The sequence below is a fragment of the Eschrichtius robustus genome, chromosome 2 (genome assembly GCF_028021215.1).
Source record: "Eschrichtius robustus isolate mEscRob2 chromosome 2, mEscRob2.pri, whole genome shotgun sequence".
NCBI lineage: Eukaryota > Metazoa > Chordata > Mammalia > Artiodactyla > Eschrichtiidae > Eschrichtius > Eschrichtius robustus.
The window spans coordinates 158,955,249-158,973,544 of record NC_090825.1 but is presented as its reverse complement, the minus strand read 5'-3'; the positions used below and the strand labels follow the sequence as shown (position 1 = coordinate 158,973,544).

General features: G+C 54.0%; 2 protein-coding genes and 1 pseudogene across 4 annotated transcripts; 1 reads left to right on the top strand and 2 right to left on the bottom strand.

Annotated features, from left to right (window-relative positions):
- Window positions 1-2,007: 2,007 nt before the first annotated feature.
- Window positions 2,008-2,615, bottom strand: LOC137758657 (mediator of RNA polymerase II transcription subunit 28 pseudogene; annotated as a pseudogene).
- A 719-nt stretch (window positions 2,616-3,334) lies between these two features.
- Window positions 3,335-3,748, top strand: PFN3 (profilin 3). Its single transcript, XM_068534656.1, has one exon. It carries the CDS (start codon window positions 3,335-3,337, stop codon window positions 3,746-3,748), a length of 414 nt encoding a protein of 137 aa, XP_068390757.1.
- A 1,297-nt stretch (window positions 3,749-5,045) lies between these two features.
- SLC34A1 (solute carrier family 34 member 1) lies at window positions 5,046-17,605 on the bottom strand. Of its 3 annotated transcripts, XM_068536438.1 has the most exons (13): window positions 17,539-17,605; window positions 16,518-16,647; window positions 16,220-16,369; window positions 16,006-16,134; window positions 15,609-15,752; window positions 14,586-14,697; window positions 14,266-14,461; window positions 14,088-14,183; window positions 8,813-8,882; window positions 8,364-8,531; window positions 7,002-7,118; window positions 6,775-6,899; window positions 5,046-6,116 (listed from the first exon to the last, which is right to left on the bottom strand). In XM_068536438.1, exons 2-13 carry the CDS (start codon window positions 16,624-16,626, stop codon window positions 5,613-5,615), a joined length of 1,920 nt encoding a protein of 639 aa, XP_068392539.1. In that variant the 5' UTR covers window positions 16,627-16,647; window positions 17,539-17,605; the 3' UTR covers window positions 5,046-5,612. The 3 variants fall into 3 exon arrangements, with proteins under 3 accessions (XP_068392539.1, XP_068392540.1, XP_068392541.1); XM_068536439.1 differs by lacking the exon at window positions 7,002-7,118; XM_068536440.1 differs by lacking the exons at window positions 5,046-6,116; window positions 6,775-6,899; window positions 7,002-7,118; window positions 8,364-8,531; window positions 8,813-8,882 and adding an exon at window positions 11,874-12,771.
- Window positions 17,606-18,296: the final 691 nt, after the last annotated feature.

The following is an 18,296-nucleotide window of genomic DNA, read 5'->3' as shown; positions in this document are numbered from 1 at the left end:
TATGAAACTAATATTTTAAGTTTATAGAACAGGAGTTCTCAACCTTGACTGTACATCAGAATCACCACGGGGAGCTTTTTGAACCTATGCCCAACATCCACCTCAGGTCAATTAAATCAATATTTCTAGGGAAGGGGGGTGGGTGGGTAGCCGTTTGTTTTGTTTTGTTACAAACAGAAAAAAGTGAAATGTTTATTTGGCAGAAAACTTTTGAAGTTAATAAAGAAATGACAATAACTGGTACACACATTAATTCAAAATATTTTTACTAAGCACCAAATAGAATAATTCCTGAACTTTTCGCTAAGAACCTCTCCATTACTGAAAGAATGCCTAAAATGTAATCAATTTAGTTAGGTTTTTAATCAAGAAATCTAAAGCTGCCAATCAGACCCTCTAATTGGCATGAGATGACCAGGTTAACAACCTTGAAATCACATAATGTGATTAAAAACAACTTTTAAAAGCTTTGTTTAACTATATACTCCGAATGAGGGAATTCGTTGGCCTCCGGCTGTGTACCATACACACACATACACAAACAAAAATAAGTACTAAGTTATTACGTATAAAAGATAATAAATGGCCCCTGTATATTCAGAGGGGAATAATGCCTACTTCTCATGAGGAACAAGGAGACAGATCACTAACTCCAGAGGGAGAACCAAGCAAGGCTGGCAGAAGAGACAAGAAGTCCTGTGTACTGTGGATATGACGAGAGGGCTTTTGGAGGCTGCAGAGACCAGGTGGCGTCCAGGCCAGAGGGGAACTTGAGTGGATGTCAAGGTAGGTGGGGCAGGGCCTTCAAGGCTGGAGAAAAAGCAAGGCAAGACACCGAGTCACAGAATTACTGCCTGTTCAAGAGAAAGTGCAGCACTGGGTGAGGGAGAAGGGGTGTAATCTAATGAGGCAATGTGAACAACAGAGAAAGGAAAGCCTCATCCAAGGAGACCAGGCACAATGCCAGTCTGTATTTCTCAACAGCAGACCAGACACAGTGCTGGTTTGTATTTCTCAACAACGGTTCAACAGAGAATCTGAGGTGGCCTGTGTGACTGACAGAGGGTAAAATATCTTCCCAAACACCGAGTCTCCCATGCACCCTGCAGCCAACCTCCCACCTCAAGGCCCCAGTCCCTTGGAATCAACACTACCCATTAGCAAGAAATTCATTAATGGAAAAATCTGCTCCAAACAGCAGAACAAACAAACAAAACTCAAAACTCAGAGATGATCACAGCAAACTTTAACCCTCATACTTCACTTATGCCCCTATTGAGAGCAGGGTCCGCTCTGTTACTTAAACTGATTATTGCAGAAATGAATATCACTAGCATATCACTGATCCTACCCCCCCCAAAAGTAAATAAACACTACACAAAATATAAACTTACCCCAAATAAAAGTCAACATTAACTTAAGGATACTACTGGATTCCTATAGCACTAGGTTACTGCAGTACAATAACAGTTACTACACTAACCTACGATATTATAATCCTCTTCCAACCTATTTACAAAATATCCTCTTTCTGAGGTTCTGGAAGTTTTACATTGTTGCATTAGACTCTTCTTCTTGAGGTAGTTCAAAGTCTTGAAAAACAGCACATTTACATATTTTTATATACAGCCACTGATGGGTAAATTATCATAAAAGGCCTACAACCGAAATCCTCATCCTTTGATATGCAGATCAGATCATACAAGCTTTTCCCCTCAGATCATACAAAATAATCTAAAACTGGAAACAGAGAGATTAACACTCATTCAAAAATAAAAATAATAACAAGCAGCAAAAACCAAAAACATAAAAAGGAATCTGTAAATGGCATCACACTAACAGTCTTAAACTTTGCTAAAGACAATATACTTGGTTTACCAAAGCAATAAGCATTTTATAAAGTACTCCAGAAATAACACTTATAAAAATAGGGGGAAAATTTTAGATGAGAGCACAAAACTAAAATCATATTCTCTGGCAAAGAGTTCTCCCAAAATGTCATGTCTACAAGAAGTGATGTTTGACAAAACTGTGTCTGGGCTGACTCAGCCACCAGCTCATGTTCAGGTGGCTTTTCCTCAGGTCTGCTTCATTGGTGAAGGGATATTTGCAGATGCCTGCTTGAGGTAGGCCAGGGAACCCTGAGGGATGTCAGCTGGCTTTTTGTGCTGCATGTTGATGTCCTCCAGCACCTGCTGCCAATGTCTCAGTTTTGTTAAGTGCTTCTGGACCAGAGCATCCTTCTGCTGTAATTCGTTCCTCAGTTCTGAGACATCCTCTTTGATAACTTGCTCTGGTTTCTGGACAGATAACTGCAATCTTTTTTGTAGGAAAAAACATTCTGTCTGTCTCACAATATCTAGAAATTTCTGGATACACTGATCAACACCAGTTCGAATTTCTTCCTGATCTGTACCATTGACATAATCCTGACTCACCAGAGAAGCAAAACAAGCCTCGAACAATGACTCCAACTCGTCCACCAAGGTACTGTTAGAAGTTCTCGGAACGCCTGGTATGGCCTGAAGAAGCGAAGCCTAGCCCGAGAGCCCCGGTGGGGGTGGCGGGGGTCCGGGTGGCTGCCCGGAGAACATGCCTCCCAGCAGAGCCGCCATTTTTAAATGGCCTATCCATTTGTTTTAACACCTCCCCAGGTGATTCTATCTGCAGCGGAGGTTGAGAATCATGGTTAGAAGTACTTAACATTAAATCAGTGGTGTGGACCCTTAAGGCTGATGGCGTGGAAGACCCTCACCCCTGCCCCAACTGTCACTAGGGCAGTGGGTCTCAAAGTGTGGTTCCTGGACCAGCAGCAGCAGCGCCAGGGAACTTGTTAGAAATGCGTACTCTCTGCCTGCATCCCATACTGCAGAATGAGAAAACTCTGACTTGGGGCCCAGCAATCTGTTTATCAGCTTTCCAGGAGATTCTGATACTCCTAATGTTTGAGAACCACATTCTGGGAGTTGCATGGTTATCAGGCTGAGAGGTCAGGCAGTTTAGACATGGCACCTTTCTTTTTGTTCTTAAACTCATGTGTGCTGTGCTTGATGGGCCATTTAAGTGTTCGCTTGTTTGTTTATTTTGAGAGTTATTTTGACTCGTGCGATTCCCTCCTTCAGGCTAACTTTAGAACTTCATCAGGCCTTAGATACGAACGCCGCCCCACCCGCACCCCATTCTCCAGCATAGATAGCCGCTCTGTGACCTAGCAGCCACCTCAACGTCACAACCCCGCCCCCCGAATACGTCATAGTGCCCCGGGCGTTCCAGGTGCGCGGCGCAGCAGGACAACCCTCGAAAGTGAGAGGCGAGGGGCTCACTCTGAGCCGGAATGGGCGAGTGGAAAGGCTACATCAGTGCGGTGCTGCGGGACCAGCGCATCGACGACGTGGCCATCGTGGGCCACTCGGACAATCGCTGCGTGTGGGCATCGCGGCCCGGTGGCCTGCTGGCGGCCATCTCACCGCAGGAGGTGGGTGTACTCACGGGGCCGGACCGGCGCACCTTCCTGCAGGCGGGCCTGAGCGTGGCGGGCCGCCGCTGCTGCGTCATCCGAGACCACCTGCTGGCCAAGGGAGACGGAGTGCTGGACGCGCGCACTAAGGGGCTGGACGGGCGCGCCATCTGCGTGGGCCACACGCCGCGTGTGCTCCTCGTGCTCATGGGCCGGCGGGGTGTGCATGGGGGCATTCTCAACAAGAAGATGCACGAGCTGATCCACGGGCTGCGCTCGCAGGGCACCTAGCAGGACAGCCAGACAGCTGCAAAATAAAGTCTGACCTGGGCGTGGCAGACTCACCCTCCGGTCGTGAGGGGGATGGGGAGGGTTGCAGATGCGGAAAGTACTTTACTAGAAGATCCTTGCAGAAAATGTATCTGGTGAGGTTGGTATTATGAGTCCAGAGGCTTCCCAGCCTCCTGAGCCCTACACCAGGCCCTCCCATGGGTGCCCTGTCTGTGGCCTAACTCCCTAGGCCAGAGTCCAAGGGCCTTGGTGCCTTCCCAGGGTCCTAAGGACGGCCAACCCTAGGAGGGAGTTCTCAAACCCTCTAACTCAGGCCTGAGCATCCTTTCCCACAAAACTTTCTACAGATCTGTGTGGGACATACGGTAAAGGAAGTCCCCTCCCCACCATCCCACAACACTCCCTAAGCTGGAGGCCAGGGTACTTCTCACCCCCTCCACATGACAAGAGGAAGAACTAGTGAGGGTTGTGAGTGGGTGATGGTGGGGCTGGTAGCCTGGAGAGCAGCTCTAGGGCTTGCAGGCCCTTGCATCTCCCTGCACATACTTCAAAGGGGACGAAGGTGGGGGTGGGGAGGCACATGTTGCAGACAGTCACAACTAGGTCTGGGGCCCTACAGCGTTCCTGCCTCCTTGGGGTCCAAAGGCCCTGGATATGTCCCTGGACTAGAGGGAGGAACTTTGGCATCCCCCACCCCTTGACCCTCCCTCTGCAAGCCTCAGCTCAGGGGGACCTATGGAGGAGGAGGAATTGAAAAATTTGGGTGGGTTTAAATGAAGGCTGGTTTATTGCCCAAAAGTAGAGGATAAAGGTGAGAGGGAGAGTGGCTAGTTTCTGCGCCCTGTGCACTGGGGTCCAGGGCATGACCTCTCTTGCCCATCTCCACCCTACCTCTCCTTCCCCCAGTGGCCCTGACAGGCCCCCACCTATCACTTGTTTTCTGGAGAACTGATTTTATCCCAGAGAGAGGGAGGGAGGGAGGCAATGAGGTGGGTGAGCAGAGGCAGATAGAGACCAGAGGAGGTCAGCCTGGTGGGGTTAGCAAAGAGTCCTCCTTACACTTGCCTTAAGGTGGCCCTAGCCGGGGCTCCAGGAAGTTTGAATTGTGGATTGGACTCATTAGGCAGGGCCAGGAGGATTGTTGGGGAGAGCTTGTAGGCTGGCTCCTCCAGGGCACAACAGGCTCTCTTTGGGAGGGGAGATAGTGCTGCTGAACCCCAAACCATGGTCTCTCCTCCCCCCTAGACGGAGAGCAAGCAGACTTCCAAGTGCACAATGAGAGTTTCATTTCTTTTTTTTTTTTTTTTTAATCAAGCAGTGTTGGGGAAGAGGGTTGTAACAATGATACAGAAAACCTGGGTGAGGATGAGGAGAATGGTATCATGGAGGAAGGAAGGTGGCAGGGAGGGGGCGAGAATTCAGCCAGCGACTCAGGCTCCCACATCTATGCACGAGCAAACAGCTGTAGGTCATGAACTCAGACTCACCCTTACTCCCACCCAGCCCAGTCAGAGTTGTGTGTGCACAAGAACACAGTGCAGGTCTCCAGACACATGTGCAAAGGACTCAAAATCATACCCAAGTAACCTGCAGTTGGCACGCACCCCCCCACCCCACCCCCAGGTGCATCAGTACGCATATGCAGGCTGTCACACAGGCTCACCCCAACATGCCCACGTGTGCACATAACACTGTCTCTCAATGAGTGACAGGGACAGAGCAGGTCTCTCACAAGCCCAGACCTCTGAGGACCTGCGCAAGGACAGGCGCATGCCCAGAGCACACAGACACACCCCTCTGCCCTTCTACCCCGGACACCAGGCACAGGCATTTCCTGACTCCAGGCGGCAGTCTGGGCTGGAGCCTAGAGATGGGTGGCATTGTGGTGACTGGGCATCGCAAGGCGGGGGGAGGGTGTGGCAGGGGGCAACTCCTCCAGGAAGACCCTGGCGGGCAGCGGGGGTGAGCGGGGCTCGGGCCTGGCACAACACAAGGTAGCGCGGGTGATGAGGTGGTCCAGGGGCTGCAGGGAGTGCATCCAGCGGGGCAGGAAGTCCCATGTCTGCAGCCACTTGGGCAGGCGCCCGGGGCTGCGACTCTGCAGCATGCTGACAAGTACCACAAAGGCCAGCAGAGCCCCAAAGGGTGTGCCCACACCTACCATGGCCTGCCAGCCTGCCATGGAGATGCCAAACACCAGCGACGGCAGCAGTAGGAAGCACAGTAGGAGGTAGAGGACGGCGAACCAGCGGTACTTGGCGGTGCGTTTGCCCAGTGCCTCGGCCATGCAGATGGGCAGGCGCGTGCAGGGCACTGGGTACCACAGCAGGATGCCTGAGATGTTGAAGAAGAAGTGGCAGAGGGCAATCTGCAGGGGAGAGGGCGGAGGGGTGGAGGTGGGCAGGGGCGCCAGCTCCTGAGTCAAGATAGATAACAGTGGCCCTACAGGGTCTGGGCAGCAGGAAAGTCAGCACTTAGGGCTGACATTCCCCCAGTAAAATACTGAAACACTTCTGGACCAGTAGGTAAATAACTGCTGCCCTGAACTCTCCACATTTCCCCCACTGATCTCCCTCTCAGGAATTCCCCAGCAGATCCTGCCCAGATCCAGTAGCTAAAAGATTCACACCAGTTTCTGGCTCAGAAGCTCTGGCCTTCTGAGTGGGCAACATCCTGGCTTATCAGTTACTCCTTTGCTCCTAGAACAGCAACCCCTTTGCTGTCTGCCTCCCCAGTCCTTGATCCCCCAAACTGAGCCAGCACTCCTTCCTCAGAGTACAAATCCCTCTTACTCTTGTTCTATTGGCATGGCTCTCAGTAATGTCTCTCCCCTGTTAGACACTAAGGTCTTGAGGGCAGCACCAGCTATACTTTGCCCGTATGGTTTCCATAGAGTCTGGCATAGTGGGTGGCCCCTAGTAGGCAGTCAAAAACTAATTTGTACGCGTTGTGCTACGTTGGGTCAGGCTCCAGACACCAGTCCTAGCCCTGTCCTGCCTCTGACAGGGTTACTCTCCCAAGCGCACCTGGAAAGCACTGGACAGCTTCTCCCGGGGGCTGGCCAGTGCAGCCAGGATGGCCGTGGTGGTGGTGCCGATGTTGGCGCCCAGTGTGAGTGGGTAGGCGCGCTCAAGGCTGATCACACCCAGGCCTAGGGATAGAGGAGAGGACATGGTCTCCCCAGCTCCTTCCTTCAGCCCTTTTCCTGTCAGCCCTGCCCTGACCCCGACCCTGACTCGGTGTGGGGACTCACCGATGAGTGGGGTGATGGCCGAGGTGAACACAGAACTGCTCTGGACAACGAAGGTCATGCCAGCGCCCACCACCATGGCAAAGTAGCCTGTGGCCCAGGTGAAGGGGGTGGGAAAGTCTGCGAGCAAACGGTCCCAGCAGGGTCAGTGGGAGGGCATTGGGAGGGGGCGGGGACTTTCCTTGGGGAGGAGGAATCGATGTCAGCTTCCAAGTGGGACCTTGTCAGTCCCCTGCTAAACGGCGGTGGCTTTTCCTGGTCCTCTTTGATCTTGGATTAAAGGCCCTTCTCAGCCTGCTTCTATCATCCTTTTGCTCCCTTGTTCCCTCTGCCTGGGACATCCTCCTCACTCCTAAATATTCATCCTTGGGACAGCGTGGATATCACTGCCACTGGAAAGCCCTCCCTGACCCCAGCCCCTGGGCAGACTTTGCATCTCCCTCCTCTGAGCTCCCATAGATCCATGGATGCCCCTTATTCCAGCGTTTGTCATGCTGCCTTTGCCAGTGCCAGGCAGTGTCCCGAAAGCTCAAAATGAGGCTTAAATGAAAGTCAGGTGGTATCACTGCCCTGCCCAAACCCCCAAGTGCCCCCATTACCCTGGATAAAGTCTAGGCTCTGAGCGCAGCCTGGGACCTGCTCTGTCCCTGTTACCTCGCTGACCTCTCCCTATCTCTCTCCACCTCACTCACTGAGCTCCCACCACACTGCTGGCCACCTTTTTGTGCCACAGTCCTGCCCAGCTGAGTCCTGCCTCGGAGCCTTTGCACTTTCAGGTAGGTTCCCTCCACCCGAAAAGCTCTTCAGCCACATCTGACTGCTCCACATTTAGGTCCCTGCTCAAATGTCACCTCTGCACAGAAGCCACTGACCACCCATCAAAAGCAGCCTCTTCCATATTCTATTTGCTGTTTTTTGCTTTCTCCTTGGCAGTTACCGCTCTATCTGAATTTATCCCCCCTCGATCACTTTTTTATTGCTTGTCTCCCCCTGTGGGCTGTGAGCCTCCTGAGGGCAGGAGCCATCTCTGTGTGACTCACCTCTGTATCCCTGGCACCACGCCGTGCTTGGCACACAGTAGGGGCTCAATGACTATTAATTGAATCAAACAATGGCCTCTGAGAATCTCTTTGGAGCCACCTGCTAGAATGGAACCACAGCTGGAAGCAGCCACAGATCCCCAGCTGTCAGCACCTCAGGGGCCTCAAAAATCACCTCGTCCAGTCTCTTCTTTGTTCACATGGGGAAACTGAGGCTCAGAGATGGTAGGGCTTTACCCAGACCACACACCAAGGCAGTGGCAGGACTCAGCAAGATCTAGAAGGGCCCATCCTGGGGCCTGCCCACCCACTGCTCGAGGCTCACCAGTGTTGATAACCTTCTGAATGACCTTGGCCACCTGGCCCTTGAGCAGAGAGTTGAGCATCTTGACGAGGAGGATGAGGCAGGTGCACAGGAGCACCAGGGAGCCAGCCAGCAGGATGAGCCCCACAGCCAGGTCAGGCAGTCCTGTGTCCACGAAAATATGGCCGCCTGCGGGAGGGTGGTGGTAGTGGTATCAAGCTTCTGAGAGCTGACCCGCTCAATCCAGCTCCTAGCCCCCGACCTTTGCCACCCTCTTGGGCTCAGAGCCAAAGGCCCTGCCTCATGTCTCTTCAACCTCTAGAGCAGGGCCAGACCCAAGCCCAGGAGCTGGGCTGGCTGACAGCTGTCCTCCTGGGGCTGAAAGCAGCAGTGGCCAGGTGGGAGATGGCCCTGCCTCTGCCAGACTCTGCCCTGCCGTGCCAGACATCTCCCACGCTGCAGGTACTCACATTTCTCCATAGTGGCATTTCCGAGCATCCAGCTGGTGTTGGCCTCTGCCCTGGGCCTGCGGGAGGGAACCTAGATTAAGAGGAGAGTGACTTAGAGAATTCAGGAAAATGCAGCCTGGGATGGGGGCTAAGGTGGGGGTTAGGGAGGGATGGAGGGGATACAGATGGTCCTCTTGACTACATGCCCTTGGATGCTTTGCTTGCCCTCTCTGAGTCTGTTTCCTCCAATGATGAAATGGAGTTGAAAATATCTGCCACAGGAGAATCTGGCTGTAGTCGGCCCTCAGAATATTCAGCCCCATCAACCCACTGATCTGGCTCTCACTGGGGCCCGCAGGGGCCTCCTGATCTGATGGTGTCTTGTCCATGTTTTCTTCTACCTCTCCTTGGCATTGGAGGCTGCTGACCATGGCCCACTTCTTCTGAAAACTCTCCCTTCCCCATCTTTTATTATCAATCCCTGTCTCAGGGCCTCCTCTTCCTCAGCATCCTTGCCCTGTCCTCTCCCCTCAGGCACCTAGCCCACGTTCTGTTTTCCTCTTGCTCAATTCCTTATCTGGAGGGGGTGGGGCAGAGGGCCCAGGATCAACATCTCTTCCCTCCCCCACCTACTATCGGTGAAGAGGAGGGGGTTCCTGGAGAGGCCCCTTAACTCAGAGGGCCCAGGGCCAGGCAGGTAGCCTAAGTGAGGGGCTCGGGCTGTGCGTGGAGGTGGTGGGGAGTGTCCTGGGCCTAAAGGGGCAGCAGCTACTCAGCTCCAGGCCACTGTCACTGTCCAGAGATGCAGCCCAGCTTAGCCAAAGGGCCTGATTCTACAAGAGAAACCACAACTCTGAAGGTTTAGATAAAATCTCCCAATCTGTAAATGCTGGCAACCACTTAAAGACATACTTTACAATTCTGTGAAGGCCCGTCTGGCCAGTCTGGAACCACTCATCTGTAGCCTTCTTGGGTTAAGGAGTTTTTTTTTTTTTTCCTTGGCACAGCTTGTGGGATCTCAGTTCCCCGACCAGGGATCGAACCCAGGCCCTCAGCAGTGAAAGCGTGGAGTCCTAACCACTGGACTGCCAGGGAATTCCCTAAGGAGTTCTTTTTAAAAATGCAACCTGGGCTCCTTACCTTTCCCCCAGGGTCCCATCAGTGAAAGTAGAAAGTGGGCCAGGCTTGGCTAGGAAGAAGCCATGTTACAAAGGAGGACTTGAGCCGCAGAAAGGGGCCCTTACTCCTTGGGCCCCAGGCAAAATGAAAGAGCCACAGCTTCTCCCTGTCACCACCATCTTCCTCCTCTGGGAGCTGATATGGACCCTGGTCCCATTCCCTGTGGGATCCCCTGGGGAGTCCACAGCCCACACCCCTCTGACCTTCCTGGGTGCTGAGGGTAAGGGCTCAGGTGTGGTACTGGCACTTGGATTTACAGCTCCTTTATGTTTATATGTGTGTTAGAGATAAGAACTATTTATGGCACCTGACTTTAAATCGGGGTTTATTTTAGTGGCATGTACTCCCTCGAGGGGGGCAGCGTGCTCATCTGCGTACCCAGTTGGCCATACCAGGGCCCTGGGGCACCCTCAAGCCTGGGCCAGAACTGCAGGCCGAGAAACCAGGAGAAAATAGTCTCTGATGGGCTTGATTGGAAAAGCCGGCTGGGAAAGTGGTGGTAACTGGGAGATAGCCGGGTGTTTGCTGTCTGGCAGATCTGAGTTCAAATCCTGCTTTTATCTCAGCTACCTTGTGCAAGTCATGCCGCCTCACTGAGCCTGTTTTCTCTGAAGCAGGATAAGAAAAGAGCTGTTGCAAAGGTTACAGGAGGAAATATGTGTGAAGCACTCACAACAGGGCTTAGATCATGACAAGCCTTCGATAAATTGTGCCTCCAAATAAGGATTAGACCCCCTCCCTCCCTGGGCCTATCTAGTATCACATGGTGTGTGTGTGGGTATGGGTTGACTTCCTAGGTCAGGATCAATGGCTCCTGCAGACATGCCTGAAGATCCTGGCCCTGCTGGGAAGGAAATTGGTGGACCATCCTGCACTGCGCTGGGCCTAGGGGTCTCTTGGGGGAGGGGTCTCTGGGACCTGGGGAGGCTGGAGGAGGAGGAGAGGAGCTCCACTGGGGTCCCACTCAGTGCTGACAATGTCAGGGCAGGGCAAGGCTGGGGGCTAGGACTTCTGAGTTTTGGAAACTTGACCTTCCTGCCTGGGGTTACGTGGCCCTGGCTGAGCTCAAAGGGCCGGTCCAGAGACCCTAAAGTGCAAGAGAGGAGTGTGGAGGCAGCAAGAGTGGCAGAGAGAGGGTCAACTGCATTGCCAGGCTGGGTGGGCAGAGACGGGAGGGGAAGGAGCAGGCCCTGGGGCTTCCCTGTCCAGCAGAGGGGAAGGTGGGAGCTCCAGCCTAGGTAAAGAGCTGCCAGGCCCAGGGTCTAGGGCATAGCCCCAGGATATGCCCATCCCTCCTGGGCCTTGGGTAGGTGGGGGTGGAAGAGTGGGAGGGGCATGTGGAGGGGTTGCCTTAGCCCTGGGCTCAACCCCAGCTGAGCACTCCCTGCTGTGTGACACTGGACAAAACACGTAACCTCTCTAAACCTCAGTTTCCCTGTCTGAAGCATGAGGTCCATAATGCTGCCCACTTCTCCCCAGGGGCTAGTTGTGAGGGATCTGGGAAGAGAGAGCTTGGGATTTATGTGCTTGCAGAGACAACCCAAATTAAGGAGACACCTCTGGGAACTGAAGGATATGATTAAGCTCACAGAGGAATGTGGGCTCCAAGAATCCTTCCCCTGGGGAAAACCGTGCAGGATGTGGGCGTGTGCAGTAGTCTCCCCTCCAGGAGAAGAGGTGTTTTAGGGTCTTTGCTTTTCTGGAAGCAGAGCGTGAGTGCTCTGCTAGCAGCGCCATCTGGTGGCAAAGAGGAGAATTCATTTTTACAGCTGCACCTACCACCCCTGGAGGGTCTCCAAGTTGGCTGTGGTCACCTGGTGGCATTCACGCCTGATAGGCAGAGTGGGAAATGGACACATATGGTGGGATATACATCTGGAAGAGACAGCGAAATGGAGAGTCAAGAGTGTGGGCTCCAGATTCCACCAGGATTTTTGTCCTACCTCAATCACATAGACTTGGACAAGCCTGTCTGAACCTGTTTAAAATGGGGTTGTGACAATCCCTGCCTCCCAAGTCCTCAAAAGAAGCTGGTTTAAACCAGGTGTGTAGGGTTGACAATCCACACTGTGACCCCACAAGAAGGTAATTCCCAGGACAGTGTCAGGACCCTGGAACATCAAGAATTGTTGGGATGCTAACAAACACTGCCTCTGGTTTTTCTTTCACCATCTGGAAAACCCCAGACTGTCATCACATAGGTGCCCTGGAGGCTGGCTTAGGCGAGGTTGGGCCTAGCTTGGTGAAAGCTGGAAGCAATGAGAACAGGTTGGAAGGGGCCACAGGAGACTCGGTAGCCAGAGGAAAAACGTGAGTCTTCAGTGCAGGAGGAGCGGCCAGTGCACGTGGCTGAGTGAGCCACTTTCCAAAGGGGACTGTCCCAGAGAGAGGGCCAGAACAGGGAGCTCACATCCCACCCCCAGCTACTCTCCAAGCCAAGGAAATCCAGTCTGGACCCTGCTCTCAAGGGAAGGTTTCCCGGGAGAGCTGGGACGAGAAAACAGTGCTCAGGCAAGCAGTAGCAGGAGCAGTGGAGGCACCAGTGAGGGCAGCCCCGGCCCAGTGAACTTGGGTGGGTTGCTTCCAATCCCTGGGCCTCAGGACCAGCGTCACTGAGGATTCCATTGGGTGAGAGCTACATTTGCTGGTGCATCCTTCAAGGGGAGACCAGGTGAATGCAGCTGCAGGCAGGCAGCAGGGATTTCAGAGGACTCGAGGATCACCACGGCTGAGGAGCTCCCTTCCACAGCTTGCTTTTTGTGAAGTTCAAAATGTGTGACTTTGGTCTCTTTCAGGTTTTGCTGTGAAGCGGAGGGGATTTTGGCCATTCAGAGAGCTTGGAGAGGGCCCAGAGTGCTCATGAGAAGGGGAGATGTGTTAGAGGGGTCACAAAGCCAGCGTGAAAGCTGTCTGCATGGGCTTTTTGATGTCAAAGTGCCTTGAACACTCAGAAGGACTGAGCTGGAGCTGTGTGCCACTCAGATGCAAAGGAACCTCGCAGGGCCAGTTGAAAGAATGTTCTCTGTTCACACTGGGATAAAGTCTGGGAACATCAAGTAGCAAGTGAAGAGGGTGTGCTGGGCTTCTGGTTTCCTTGTCTTTCTTTCTAAATGGTGTTACTTCTTGTATGCTATAATCAAGGGGGAGCAAATACTGTGGATTATGGTTTTGATGAAGCATTTTCCTTTTTATGGCTGAGTGAGAAAGTGTGCTAATTGCTAGCTTCCATGTTAGCCTGGTGTAATGGCTGGTCCATGAGTGTCCAACTGATCCAAACGGAGCCTCATTCCAGGCATTAGAAGCCAGAAAGCAGCAGGAAGAGTGCAGCAGGACAAGGGGACACCGGCCTGTGGGAGTCTCCAGAGGAAGGAGCCCAATATCAGTACAAGTGGCTGGTGTGTCTCCAGTGAGGTCTCCATGGCCCACTTGTCCTGCTCCTGGGCCAGTTTCCTGTTGGTCCTATTTTTCCCAGGCATCCGTAGAGCACTCTCTCCCCGCCCACCTCCGCACATTACCTGGGCCCCCAAACACGGCAGAAGTGAGTCATTAATCCCCCTGGCACCCGGGGGAAGAGAGAGCCCTAGATTGCAAGACCTGAGCTTGGGGCCCTGAAGTGGTAGGACAAGCTCTGGAGAGTTTCTTAGCCCCTTAGAGCCAATTTCTCTACCTATGAAACCACAGGGTTGAGCCATATCAGTGGTTCTTCAACTTGAGCGTGGAACAGCCCTAGAGGGCTTGTTGAAATGTAGGCTGCTGGGCTCTACCTGTTTTTTTTCTGATTTAGTGGGTCTAGGAAAGGGCCGGATAGTTTGCATCTCTAATGGGTTCCCAGGTGGTATGTGTGTCACCGGTCCACACTTTGAGAACCAATCTCTGGGCTAGATCGATGACATGCTAACTCTAATTGATTGGCAATGGCTGCCTGAAGCTGGTGTGAGGCTGGGAGGGTGTAGCAACATCTGCCATAGGCACAGTATCACTGCAAAAGTGCCCCATATTTGTCCTCCCAGGGTAAATGATCCCCTAGGTCTACACAGAGCTTTTGAACAGACAATGACACTGGCAGTCAGCTGTCTGAAGAGGGAGTCTTCTCACTGAAGCCAGACCTGGGACTCACCTCCGTGGGGTTTGGGTGGCACCAGATCCGGATGAGACTGTGATTTCTCAGGGACTCATCCCCCGTGGCAATGCTGGTAATCACGGACTTGTCCAGCTGTGGGCAAGGTGTGGGGGGGGGAGTGAGGGTGGGGTCCTACAGTCCCCCAGCCCCCGCCCCACGACAGCCCTGCCTCCACCTGAATGATGAGCTTAGTGAAGGGCTCCGTGATGATCTTGAGCAGGTCAGGGGCATTGCGGCCGCCATGGATGTTGAAGGAGGCCACCACAAGTCGAGTGATGTGGTGCAGGTACCCGGTGGCAGCCTCCAGGGGCAGCAGGACCAGAACTGACAGCCAGTTAAAGCAGTCGTGCACTGTGGCCCCCGCGAAGGCCCTGGGGCAGGGAGGTCACGTTGCAGGGCAGGCCGGAGCCAGGATGCACTCAGACTGGGGGCTCCTGGCGTCTGGGACCACCCTCCCCCGACAAGGACAGGCCCCTCACTGCTCCACCCCCTCACCGCCGGAAGTCAGTCCTGTCCCCCGCCTGCATCAGGGCCACGATGGTGTTGGTGACGGAGGTGCCGATGTTGGAGCCCATGATGATGGGGATGGCAGAGCTTACCTCCAGCACTGGTAGAAGAGGGCGCCTCTTAACTAACTGGATCAGGGCCACCCAGCTCCTGCCCCACAACCTCTCCTGTCAGACCCATTGCCCTCATCCCAGCGCCCAGCAGGCATTCCTGCCATGCTGCTGACTCTGCTCAGCCTCAGCGTCACAGGTACATGGGGGCACATGCTGTGTGTTTACATGTGTGCATACATGTGAACTGATGTTCACATATGTGTACCGCACCTGTGTATATGTGAACGAGTGTGTGGGTGCATGTCCATGAGGGCACGGGTCCTAAATTCAAATGTGTCTCTGTGCTTGTGTGTGCACATGTGTACATGAGTGTGACATCACTTTCATGTGTCAGCTTGGCTAATACCCAGTTATTCAGTCCAACACTAATCTAGATGTTGCTGTGAAGGTGTTTTGCGGATGGATTTGCCTCAACCATCAATTGACCTTGAGAAAAGATTAACCTCAATAATCTGGGTGGGCCTCATCTCATGAGATTAAAGGCCCTAAGAGCAAAACTGAGGCTTCCCTGGGGAACAAGAAATTCCACCTGTGCACTGCAGTATTGGCTTCTGCCCCAGAGGCCCAGCCTGCCTCACAATCACATAAGCCAATTCCTTGCAATAAATCATAGATCTCTATATATCTCATGCAGGTTCTGTTTCTCTAATTCCTCTGGTTCTGTTCCCCTGATTGATGGAATGAGTGACTGTGTGGCGACATGGAGCTTCCGCCTTCCCAGCTCCTGGGGCGCCCCTCCTGGCTGAGACTCCAGGCCATGCTTTGGAGAACAGAGTGGGAGACACCAGAGCTGCCCATTGCCCGCGGCCCCTGCCCCCACTCCTGCTCTTCCCACCCCAGCCACGGGTCCAGAATCCCAGCCCCCCACTCCTTCCCTGGCCCTCGTGGGCCAACTCACAGCCGGAGGAGACCATGCTGACCACGATGGATGTGGAGGTGCTGGAGCTCTGCACCAGCACGGTCACAAGGATCCCCACCACCAGCGCCGCCACCGGGTTGGACAGGATGGCATTGTCCTTGAAGATGTCGCCAGCCACCTTCCCTAGGGAGCATGAGCCAGCGTTGTCCGAGACGCTTCAAAACCCTTCCCTGGTCCCCTCCCCTCCGCCCTACCTCTCCCCTGAGGCTTCCCTGGGGAAGGAGAAATTCCACCTGTGCACTGCAGTATTGGCTTCTGCCCAAGAGGCCCAGCGTGCTTCACAATCACGTAAGCCAATTCCTTGCAATAAATCATAGATCTCTATATATCTCCTGCAGGTTCTGTTTCTATAATTCCTCTGGTTCTATTCCCCTACCTCCGGCCAGCTGGAAGGCTGAGCTGAGCACGTCCAGGGAGCAGACGAAGAGGTAGAGGAAGACGAGCATCAGTGGTACCTTGAGGAGGGTCAAGCCAGCCCGGCGCAGCTTCTGGGCCAACCCAGGCTCTGGAGACGGGCCAGTCATGAGCACAGTGGCTGGAGAGCTCTGCCAGTGACTGCCGACACCCCTGCCACCCCGACCCAGGCCCACCTGGCTTCTGCTCATCCTCCTGGGCCAGCTTGGCAGGCAGCGGGTCATGGTGCTCCAGAACCTCCCCGTAGGGGCAGCCTTGCTCGGCGAGGGCCACGGGGCCCAGGCTGGGGAAGGCATAGGCTGAGGTCCCTGGAATCCTGTGCAGGACTGGGGAGCGAGGCTGGTCAGGAGTTCCCTGAGGCCCCACGTCCCGGGGAGGTTGGGAGGGGTGGGCAGAGGGGTGGAGGCCTCCCCACCGGGACGGGACGTAGGCAACTGAGGGCAAGCAGGGTCCAGGGGTGGGAGCAGCACTCACCCTGTGGGCTGGGCACATAGGCAAAGGCCGCCCCACGCATCATGTGCCCCCCACAGACTGGGAGTGGGGAGACAGCCCGGCCCTCCAACCTCTCTCCGTAGGACATCATCCTGGGTACACACTGTGGGCCCTGCACATCAGGGGCACAGCAACACTGAGTGAGAACTGCTGTGTCCTGGAAACTCACACACACTCACACACCCGTACGCTCACGTGCGCAAACACCCATGGTGTGTGATCCCAAACATACATCCAGCGAAGCACACCCTCCACCGTCCCCCCACACCCAGACGTGCACACTCAGGTGCTCAGCACAGATTTGGGGATTCATTCATTCATTCATTCAGCAAGTATTTACTGAGCATCTACTCTATCGAAGGCACTGAGCTCGATGCTGGGGTACAGCTGGCTAAATACAGATGCAGCTCCTGCCCCCAGGAAGCTCAAAGTCTAGTGGAGAATCAGATATCAATGAAATAATCCCTCAAATAGATGGAACATGGCAATGGGAACAAGTGTTCTAATGACAGATGCAGGTGCCACCAGAGTGCCCCTGGGGCACAGGGGTTCATCCTCACAAGTGAACTTCTTTCTCCACCCCCCAGCAATAAACAAGCACTGATGGGCCTTTCTGCCATGAATGAGGCTCAGACCAGGACTTGTTTAGTTAAGGAGGGCCCCCATCCTGTCCCCAAGTCTGGGAAGCCCTTGACTTGCTTTAGCCGCCCCTGAATTGCCGCAGGAGTTCCCGGCTGTCAGGGTGGGAGTGACCCAGTCTGCTTCAGCACCCCACCCTTCACCCCCAACCTTATTCCAAGGGCCCTGGCTGTGGGGTTGGGGGGTATGCAGAGCTGAATTCCAAGCCCTGGAAGAGCATGAGTCCGTTTTACTCTGGGGCAGGGAGCCAGGCTGGGCTGGGACTGAGATGTTATGGGGGACAGGAAACAGAGGCACAGTAAGGACAGAGGTGAGGAGCCTAAGAGTTGGGGATGGGGTGGGGGTGTGGGGACCCTGGACTCACCTTGGTGTTCTGTGTTTCAGCTCCTGCTCAGATGCTCAGGGAAGCCCTAGGGGCCTGAGGAGAAGCTGGGATCCTCTTCTTTATACCCTCGGGTCAGGGGCAAAGTCCCTAGAACCCTAGTTGCCCTCCCTCTGTTCCCCAATTAACCTTACCCCCGAGATTCCTCCCGGTTAATTGCTAATCGTCAGCTCTGCAGGGGGAGCCTGTGGACAGGCTCTCCCTTCCCCCACACAGATACTCAGCCAGAACCATGACCCAGACACAGCAAGGAGGGCACAGATGCATCCCCTGCCCCCAGGCAGAGACCCTGATGCCACTCAGGCACCTCGTTCCCAGGGTCCCCAGAGATTCCATGGCTCTGGCCCCTTTCCCTCATTCTTGGCCTGACAGTACTCTGCAAGGAGTAACACAAACACCCTTCAGCCTTGCCTTGCATCTGGGTGTCTATGGGTCTCTCTGTGTGTCTTGAGGGGCATTTGGAGAGGGAGTGTGTGATGGAGGAAGCAACAGAAGACAAACCCAGAGAGGCTATGTAGCGCTGAATTGTGGACGGTCCAAGACCACAGATCCAGGATGTGAGCCTGAGAGAATCTGCCCCTGGCCAGATGGGGCAGGGCCTGGTCCGCATTTTAGAATGGTCCCAGGTGTGGGGGGTTGGGATGTGTCAAAGGGAGTGAGTCTGGAAGCAGAGAGACCGGTTAAAAGGGTGATGAGATGGTCCAGGTGAGAGAGGATGAGGTCTGAATCTAAGTGGGAAG